Raw genomic sequence first — 10,488 nt, forward strand, 5'->3', positions numbered from 1 at the left:
TAAAGGAAAGTGAAGTAGTCGAGAAAATATAATATTCGCTCCATTTTTATTATATAGGAATAAATAAGCTTTTGGGAAAGAATCCTAATAATTTAAGATTTTTTTAAAAATTATTTTATAAAATATATTTATACACCTATGATTGAAGGACATTTTCTCTTACTGGTTGGTTATTTAGAGACAAACATTTATTTTTAATTAATTTTTGTCTTTATAATCTTAAAGTGGTTAGCATATATGAAGGTTTTAAGCCAAATAAATAAAAGCCCCCTTGGCATGTTACAGCTTTAACTTCACAAATCCCATACACAATGTATGTAAAAACTATCTAAAGAAATATTTTCTGTATTTTATTTCTGTAATTGGACATTAAAATAGTTTATTGTCTTGTTTTGATTTAAAATATGTTCTCCACTAATCTGATTTCTAGCAAAATCACACATTAAATAAAACATACTCCCCAGACCAACAATAATGAAAGAAAACCAAAGAACACTAAAAAGAATTGTTAAAGAGCCCCTGAATCAAAGCTCTGCACTTAAGTCTTTAGATTCTCACCTTTTGCTTTTCCTCACTTGTATTTAGCACATTTTTCTTAAATTTTCTTTTCAACCAAACGAATATTTGAAGCAGTAACCTAAAGGAGTCCTGGAAAGGGCCAACAGAGGCAGGTACTCTTGTCATCAAAAATGTTGACTTGGCCTGAGATCAAAGGAAAGAGATAGAAAAGCTAAAAAGTAGACAATGGAATGTCAACACTACTCAATAGATGGTCCATTTTTGGACAGATGGCCCCAAGTCATCGATAAGTTGTTTGAGTATGTTCAGTGTGCTCTGTTTAAGTGGTCAGGAAACACATGATACATTTCCCAAACACTGGCTCTTGTTACCTGCTACCCTCTGAAGCCGAAGGTCAGTGTAAGTATGTGTTTCCTCAATATGACGCACATGTTCCTTCGGAGAGATGAATAAAAACATTTTTAAAATTTTAATACCCAGAGGCTTAAAATTTTTTATGGTTTATTATACTTTTATTATATAGAAAATCTACATATTTAAGTATCCAAAGAGTTTTATGTATTAAAACAAGGTGGACACAAAATTCTTAGTTTTTACATTGAGCTGACGGAAAAAATAATGCAGGTTACCTAAACATATTGGTGTTATTTTTTTTTTGTTACTTTTGGATGTTCAGTAATTCATCATCATCTTAACTACAGAGTCATTATAGATTTGTACATTGGAGCCCTGGTGGCACAGTGGTAAAGAGCTCAGCTGCTAACTAAAAGGTTGGCAGTTCGAATCCACTAGTCACTCTTTGGAAACCCTGTAGGGCAGTTCTACTCTGTCCTGTAGGGTCACTGTGAGTCAGAATCAACTCTACGGCAATGGGTTTAGTTTTTGGTTTAGATGAAGTTTATTTTGTAGTTTTCTTTTTATATCCCTTAAGACTTTTATCTATTTTGTAAAAATGATCCATTTCTTCAAGTGTCCCGCTATGTTCATTTTTAAAACTTATAATAGGTTTTATTTTAACCTCGGAGATTAAAGATCTGTGACCATATTTGCAATATTCAACTTGATTTCAGTAGAAAGAAATTTATAATTTATTTTACAGTGTTCAAACAGGAAGAGTTTTAATAATTTGAATAAAGATTGTTAGACTGGGAACTTCTCATCGATAGTCATTAAATCTTACTTATGTCCTTTGCACAGAGCACAGTGCCTGTCACTTAGAGTCTGTCTGTAAATATCTGTTCATTGAATGAATCTAGTCTACAAAAAGTATTTCTAATTTCCTACCTGTCGACTTACACAGTCTTAATTTACTTTTTTATTTTTTAGGCAATGAATGGCTTTTTCAAGGACAGCTATCATCTGGAGAAATAGAGAACATTTTCAGTCAACCAACAATATCACTGCAGATTCCTGGTGATTGCTTATCACTTGAAGCCATTGTATCTGTCAGCGTGTTTCTTTATTATTGTAGCACAGACAGCAGTGCCTGTATGATGAAGGGAATTTTGTTCAGTCAGCCTTTACAAATAACTGATACACAACAAGGTTGCATAGCTCCAGTTGAGCTCAGATATGTATTTTAGCAAGCTAGCTAGCCACCCACATCCACAGCCACCTGTCCCCCATCCTTACCATCGCTGTAACTTATGAAAAGCTTTCTTTCTGCCTCTGCAATACCAAGAAACCCATTGCTCAGTTCTAGCAATGGATATTAAAATAAAACCCTGCTCCTTTTCTACTTATTTATTATAAGCAAATTCCTTCATTCTGGCTGTGGACCCGCTAAGTACTGATCATCATTTGAACCACGATTTTGTAATCTATGCTGCTTTTTGGCACAAGACTAAAGTCCACACTATAGCAGAGAATATTACTGTAAGAAAATTTGCAGTGAATACTAATAATAATAATACCAAATACTTCAACTGACTTTTTCTACCTTTATTAAGAGTGATCAGCACATTTGAATGCCTAAATTTCACAGACTTTAAACAGGACCTAAGATCCAGTCCACATGTTGTTTAAGGACACCTGCCATTCTAGGCATGAGGTCTGTTTTAAGCCAAGGTGTATGTGTATGTGGAGGCGTGTGGGGGGGACTTTTCATCACAGTGGAAGTTTAAAGAGTACCTGAGCGGTAAATAATGTTGTTTGTTCTTGACTGTGATTTTCTCAGTTGAAAATACAGTTAAAAAAGAGTTTTGATCTGTTATTATAAATTGTTTGCTGTTTTAACATACCATTACTAACGCTATCTAACTTTATAGAGAAAAAGTCGAAGATAAAGTCTTTAAGGGCATATAAACCTACCCCTTTAACTTTTTCTGAATAAACACAGATTAAAAAATGAGTCCCCAAAAATAGTATGACTTTCAAAGAGAAAAGAATTTAGAGATACATTACTGTCTGTGATACTATTTAACTATAAGGAATTCACTGTGACAGCTGAATCCAGTGATAATGGGTGTGTGTGTGTGTGTGTTATCTTAGAAATTGGCATTTCACTTTTAACCATTAAGTTTATATTTGTTGAGGTTTTTTGTTTGTTTTGTTTTGACTTGGTTTGTTTCCCTGTTCAGAATTTAAATTATGAGTATTTTTTGTGATTTTTTTTTAACACCACTTTTTAAGCCTTGCACTTTAATGGATCAATAGGTATAACCTATTGCCATCGAGTCAGTTCTGACTCATAGCGACCCTATAGGACAGAGTAGAACTGCCCCATAGGGTTTCCGAGGCTGTAAATTTTTACGAAAGCAGACTGCCACATCTTTTTCCCGCAGAGCGGCTGGAGGTTCAAACCTACAACCTTTTGGTTAGCTGATGAGCGCTTAACGACTGAGCCATCAATAGATATAGTGTATTCTAATATATTACTGTTTAAAATATTAAGGCTAACACAGTGACTTGATAACATTTTGTTGTTGTTTTTAACCCCAAAAGAAACAGCTACTGTATATTGAAAGGTTTTTAAATTATTATAATTTATCTTTACAGCTATTTCAAAGCCTTTTATTGTTCATCCTAAAACTGATTCAACGTGTTTGTGATTTTATCGGTATGCAAGATTTTAAAAACATCACTCAAATTATCTTTGTTTATGCAATAAGTATTTATAGACAATATGGCTCAATATGCCTTTTTCCCCTTCAAAAACAGTGCTAAATTTCCAGTGTAATCCTTTAAGCACTTTTTCTTTATATTTTAAAATAGTTTTGAAACATAGTATTACTTTCTTTTATTCAGGTTAGATAAATCTCTGAGGTTTGGAAATGCATAGATCACGACTTTCATTTAATTTGTATACCTGCTAATGCTAATTTTTAAGAGAAAAGGAATCCTGTTTATAATTATAGGTCATTTCCTCATAAACCTTTTCTCTCAAAAAAAAAAATGTTCTGTAACAAAAGGGTGTATAACAATATATTCTTTTATTGAGAATAGGACTTAATCATTTTTAATCTCATTTGATTGTATTTCTCTTTTCCAGTCAGACAGGATGAAAGTATTCTGTCTCAAATCACTTCCTATTTAAGAACATAAGCAGTTTTACTTTCTAAAAGAAGTGCATATACTTATAATTTACTAATTTACAAATACCTGATCATTTTTTAGTATAATACATACACAAGTATAGATGTATGTATTTTCATGTAAGTTAAAAGTTCAGAAACATTTTATAGAATTCAGTGATTCTCCCTTCATTTGCCTAGACGGTTTTAGGTTAGTCTTAAGCATATACTTTTCTTGACTTTCAAAGTACAGTTTAATTGAACATTGTTATGCTTACCTAGCCACCTATCTCCATTGTTTTTTTCACATTAAAAATGTAATTTTTAGTAGATTAGCTTGGTTTTGACTAACCCATACTAAAGCAATATAAATAGGTTCCTAGACCTTATGACTAACATAAACCTCTTACATAAGAGGAAGCACTAGAAAGTTTATTTTTAGAACGTTTTTATCCTAGTCTACCTTCTGTTTTCTGTAAGGATTTCTGTACAATTTTTTAACTTCTTTTGCTATTGCATAAATTATTATGTGCAGTGATAGTTTAAAAAGAGTAAGATTTTATTGTAAGTCACCTTAATCTGAGTGCCAGTGATGTGGCACTGCACACTTTAAGCTAATACATAGAATCTTTGCCCTAAATTAGTCCACTGTTTTGTTACTATGTTTTCCTCCCCTCTTTGTGATATCATTTCACAAACGGTAGAATTTTTTTTTCTGAATTTATAGTCCCTCAGCATTGCTAAGATTCCTGTAAAGAATTTTGCTTATCTTGAATATGCTATCTGTCTTAAGCATGTATTCACCCTATTCACCAGGGAAAACTTTGCAATTTAATCACCCATAGATGTAACTTTGGCAAAGTTTAATGACTAAAAAACAATTTTCTCCTTAGCTGTTCTAATAATATATTTACCTGTAGTATTATCAGACCTGCAGAAAGCTGTAAATCTTAACACAGCCAAAAAACTTTTAATATGTGAGGGTGTGAGTATATGTGTGTATATATGTGTATGTGTATATGTGTATATATATAGATATATTTATGTGTGTGTGTGTGTGTATACGTAAACAGGTACAAAGATTATTCGAGGCTTTCTCATACATATTTCTTTTATGATCAGTATAATTTTAGGCTAATAACCACTGAGGTAAGTTACTCTTAATTGTTTTTTAATAATTGGAAATTTTGGGAAGTTACTGAAAACGTATATCTCTGTAATAATATTCTTTTCTACCTGTACAAAATTTACTATTAGTTTATATCTGCAAATTGAAAAGATTTCGGTCTACCTATATATATTGACATTCTGTTAAAGAATGATCATCAAAAATTAACTAAATCCTATAGTTCACAATTACATAAAAATATATGCAAAAGGAATATGTCAATAGTGGTTACCCAGAATGATGGAATTGTGGATTTTTTTATTTTAATTGTACTTGTCTGTATTTTTTTCCACAGTGAACAACGCATTATTATCAAAGTCAGAAAATAAAGCGGTAAATATTTTTAAAGATTTAAAATTAACTGAATAGTAAGCACTTGTTATGTAGTAACTTTTCTAAAGTCATTTTTATTACCAAAGATCAAAGCATGGTTTGGAGTCCTTTGATCTACCAGATCTCTTTACTTAAGTATATGATTTGGTGAAGATAGAAATAATTGTGCCTTTTTTCTTCCTGTGTTTTTCTTATGTAATGTAGTGTAATGGTTAAGGGCATGGACTTTGCAGTCAGTTGGATTCTGATTCTGTAAAATGGGGCTAATACACGTACATCATGGGGTTGCTGTAAGGATTCAGTGAAATAGTGTTTGTAAAGCATTTAGCATTTAGTATTAATGAAACTTCTAGTTATTATCTTAGTTAATAATAATAATTTATGAACCATGGATACATGGTTTGACATTTTCTTTGCAACTGCAGTTTTTAAAGGAAAATATTTCTCTGCCAACTAATTATTATCTTAATACTCTCCATTGTTTTGGGGTTCAAGAAGAGGAATACAATTTTATAATGAAGCATATTACTATTTTATACAGCATATTATAGTTGTAGAGAAGCATACCTACAGTTTTGCTCAAAAAAATAAAAGACCGTCTGGAACTATGAATAATAAATTTCCTTCAAGAAGGTCCATTCATACCCTGAAGCACATTCTGTAACACGTGCCCAACAACTTACACCAGAATGTGTATATTTTTACCAGAAAGTTTCACTGATAGTACTTTACAGTCTTTAAAGTACTTTCATGTATATTGCCTCATCTGAGCTTGATAATAACCTTATAAATCAGACGAGTAGATGTTATGTCCATTTTACAGATGAGGAAACTGAGCTTCAGCTTGTTGGTGACAGATCTCAAGGTCAGACAGCTCCCAGTACAGTGACTAGAATGAATAGTGTTGGATCTTTTTTTCCAGCACAGGTCTCCTAATTCCTAGCATTACTACATGTAGAGTGAAAACTGCAAAATTAAGAGCATTTATTTACGAATGCTTTCTTAAGCCTTTACAGTATTTAAATAAAGTAATAAAAATAATAGCTAACATTTATTGAATGCTTACTATGTGCCAGGCACTTTTCTAAGAGCTTTATATATATTAATTCATTTAATCCTCAGAAAAACCTCCTGAAGCAAGTACTATCTTTCTTAATTTGCAGATGAGAAAACTGAGATGCAGGGTAAGCAGTTATACAAACCTAATCAAGATCACAGGTTTAGGAAGCAGCAGAGCCTGGGTTGGAGTCTGCTTAACCACCATGTTATATTGCCTCTCAAAGCAATTTTTTTTAAATGTAAATCTTTCATAGTTTTATATGGTAACTAATCAGTCCATAGAACCCAAAAAGGCCTAGCAGTGTTGTTTTCGAAATTTAAAATACATGTATTATATTAACTTATTGGACTGTTTGTTATGCAGTCATCATTCAGCATTTTGAACAGTCCGTATAAGTGTTGTTTCCCAGAAGATTTTATGTACGATTCTTTCTTAAATTTAGGTATTATCCAGAGTTTTTACTCACTGATGGATAAAAATTAATTAGCTTTCCAACATTAGTTCCAACAGTACTATTTTAATTGGCGTTCAAAAGGTAATTAAGACCTTGCCATAAAGTAACTGAATTCTTAGCACAGAGCTGTCTCAAATTGTAAAAGCTTATTCATATTCAAGAGAGTTTTGTTTTAATAGCCAAAGTGAGCTCTAGAAACATAATACTTGGCCAGTCTGTTAAGACACATAAAGTCTTCTGCTTACTTGCTTCATAAATAACACCTGAGCCACAATGACTCAGCTATATGCAATTCTATTATAGTAAGGAGCCCTGGTGGTACAGTGGTTAAGAGCTCAGTGGCTAACCGAAAGGCTTGCAGTTCGAATTCACCAGCCACTTCTTGGAAACCTTCTAGGGCAGTTCTTCTCTGTCCTACAGGGTTGCTATGAGTTGGAATCTCCTTGACGGCCATGGGCGATGGGTTTGGTTTTGGTTTGGCGATTCTAGTATAGTGTTCACTAGACTCAGACTGTTCTTCAGCGTTGAGTACTGTTAAAAAGAATGATGCACAATGCTGCATAGCTGGGTGTTGCGTTGTTAAGTAATGCTGCAGTGAGAATTTGTTAATTTTGTTATAAAATCTCATTCTTGAAATCCTAAGGAAATGCACATGAGCTTAAAGAGGTGATGACAGCATCATAATTCAAAAGGAGAGTTCATTGTTGGTCACCACGATTGCCTTTTCCGCCTCCTTTGGCACACAGGTTATTTAAATAAAGAATTCACGCTAACCGTCGGTCACTATTTTGTCCTGAATAATTAAAAGTGTGCTTTTCTCCCATTTCTTTGCAATGGGGTAATAGGAAGAATGATGTTCAAGATTAGAGACTTGAGTAAATCTGCCTCTGTGCGTTCCATGACCAACACACCTTGGCTCTTTCACATATTAGACCTGCGGGTGGGACTGGCTGCTGGCAGCTCCCACGTGGCCGGGCTGACCACAGAGAGCCTGGGCAAAGTGAAGCAGAAGGCTGCCCCAGTCAGCTTTTTGGATTGCACCCCTTTTTCTTAGCATGCTGATTTGGTTTAATTATTTTCAAAGGTGAGAGTTGGAAAGTTAAAACCCTAGATACTTGTGGAATGTTTGCCTAGTTATAGTTATTCATTGCTTGGCGTGTCCCTCTTTGCTGGCATGTCACTCTCAGGTATACCAAAGGACACTTTGTTGTGTTGAAAACCCCAAGACTAAAGGGCAAGAATTGCAAATATTTCCAAATAGACTTCCTTACCTATACCAGCAACCATAGACTACATAGCGTTTTGTAACTGTAAGGGCATGGTATGAATTCCTTCCTCTTTAAGCAGCAACTTACAGACTTGGTATTTTTCAGTAATGTTTTGAAGCAAAATTGTCAGATGTTTTTTAATGTTGAAAAACTTGTAACTATGAATTATATGGACAAACATAATTTATTGCCTTTTGCTTTTAGTATAGTTGGTTACATATTTACATTTAAAATAGGTGAAATGAGACCTCATAATGCTGAGAACTAGAAGAAAAAATCAGGCCTCAGATTTAAATGTGCCTGGTGACCTGCTCCCGTAAGGGTTACAGCCTAGGAAACCCTATGGGACAGTTCTACTCTGTTCTGTTGGGTTGCTATGACTCAGAATTGACTTGACAGCACAGAACAACAGTTTAAACAGTATATTTATGATTTTTACACAGTATGCTGCGCTCATGAGAAATATACGTCAAGGGCAAAACAGTTAATCAAATATGTTAAAAGCATAAAACAAAAATTAATTAAGGATAAAAATAGATGTTCATTTCTGAAAAATTAGAAGAATTCTACCAGGTAACTATTTTCTGTGTTTAGGATTTGTGGTCATTATTCTTAGTCCCACCACAAACAGATTCATTCCATGAGCATCTACAGTATGGGTTACCTGTTGTGTTCTTTACACTGTTCAAAACGCTAGCAAGTGTGTGTTTGTATAGAGTTGAACTGTGTTGTTCATGCATGCCTCTGATACTCATCATCCAGCTTTACCTATGAAAATTATACTAGCACTTCCTCTCCACACCTTGGGCTTCCTTCTCTAAAAAACAGTAGTGGTTTCTGTGGAAGTTTCAGTGAGGAACTACAGTAATACAAATAACAGATATGGCTGAATGATTTGTTGTGATGAATTTTTTTCTTTTTTTTTTTTTTTTTTGAGTTTCTAATAATTGGTTTTCAAAGGAGGGGAACAACGCCATATATTACTTAAAATTAATTTCTCTCTACTTTGAGGTATACCTTCTTAATTATACTTTACATAGGTTAATTTTTTGAAAAGTTTAAATTCTGTTTTAGGGTGCTTCAAGAATTAGTTTAGAAAAAATTTAATTGCCATCATTTCTATGTGGATTATGGGCAATTCAAAATATATATATTAAATATCACTATTTGAAATTGTAACATTGTATACTTGTATCAAATTTTAGAGACTCACACTTCTCCATCTTTTGTGTGAATAAAGTTTGTGGTTTTATTTTTAAAAATAGAGTTTGGTCTGCTGTGCTGACTTCATATCTGTTATTCCAAATGTTTGCTTATGTTTATTTTTTTCTCCAAAGGCAAAAAAAAAAAATGCAATGAAAATCCAATTTATAGGTTGATATATTGATATTTCTATACTGATCTAGTTCTGAAAGAGTTTACTTGGTGTGCATTTTTAAGTGTTTTCTTGTAGACAGATTAATATATTTTTATACAACACTATATTTCTACAACTATTTCAGACTATAGTCTTCAGTGATTTTTTTCCAAGTGTATGTGTTAACAGTAGACCGTTTGTAAGGAGACCAGAGTGGCCTTCATTACCAACTCAAAAGTGTAATAAATGTGATTATAGAAAGCAAGAACGTGTTTATACTGTACATTGAAATCGAATGCCTCTTTTCTAAAGCTTTGTTCATTTTTTTATGAAATAGATTAAATATTTTCTCTCTAAAACCGTGTTTATGTTTTTAATGTGCATTCTGTTTTAAGTATATCATGGGATAATTTTACTACTTAGAAAGTAGTCATGAGTTGTTATTCGAACCTTTGCAAGCAGATAATTCAAAATAAAATCATGCAATCATGGTTACGATAGGAATTTTTTTCAATACATTGGAAAAGGGTGATCTATTTAGTAAATGGTGTTGGGAACATTTGAGAAAAAGAAAATTAGATCTCTACCTAACACTATCCACAAAATTTCAAAGAATTAATGACAACACAAAAACCAAAAAAAAAAAAAAAAAAGAAGGAAAAGGAGAATATAATGTTGAGTGGGGATGACATTCCTAAGAATGACGTAAAACCCAAAAGCAATAATGGGGAAGACTGACATGTATAACTGCATAAACATTTTAAGCTTCTGTATAACCAAAAATGAAATGTTAAAGGGAACTGACAGACTGAGAAAA

The 10,488-nt window shown here is 32.9% G+C and overlaps 1 protein-coding gene across 5 annotated transcripts in view; it reads left to right on the forward strand.

Annotated features, from left to right (window-relative positions):
* Positions 1 to 10,030, forward strand: part of NHLRC2 (NHL repeat containing 2) — a 50,999-nt gene extending 40,969 nt beyond the window's left edge. Inside the window, exons 11-13 of one of the 5 annotated variants that reach the window (XM_023729957.1) lie at positions 1,846 to 1,932; positions 5,495 to 5,532; positions 6,696 to 10,030. In XM_023729957.1, coding sequence (XP_023585725.1) covers positions 1,846 to 1,932; positions 5,495 to 5,532; positions 6,696 to 6,845 — 275 coding nt within the window. In that variant the 3' untranslated portion in view covers positions 6,846 to 10,030. The other 4 variants (XM_023729959.1, XR_002823805.1, XR_002823806.1 and 1 more) reach the window with 4 other exon arrangements.
* The last annotated feature ends 458 nt before the right edge of the window (positions 10,031 to 10,488 follow it).

This window comes from Trichechus manatus, unplaced genomic scaffold (genome assembly GCF_000243295.1).
Source record: "Trichechus manatus latirostris isolate Lorelei unplaced genomic scaffold, TriManLat1.0 scaffold00031, whole genome shotgun sequence".
NCBI lineage: Eukaryota > Metazoa > Chordata > Mammalia > Sirenia > Trichechidae > Trichechus > Trichechus manatus.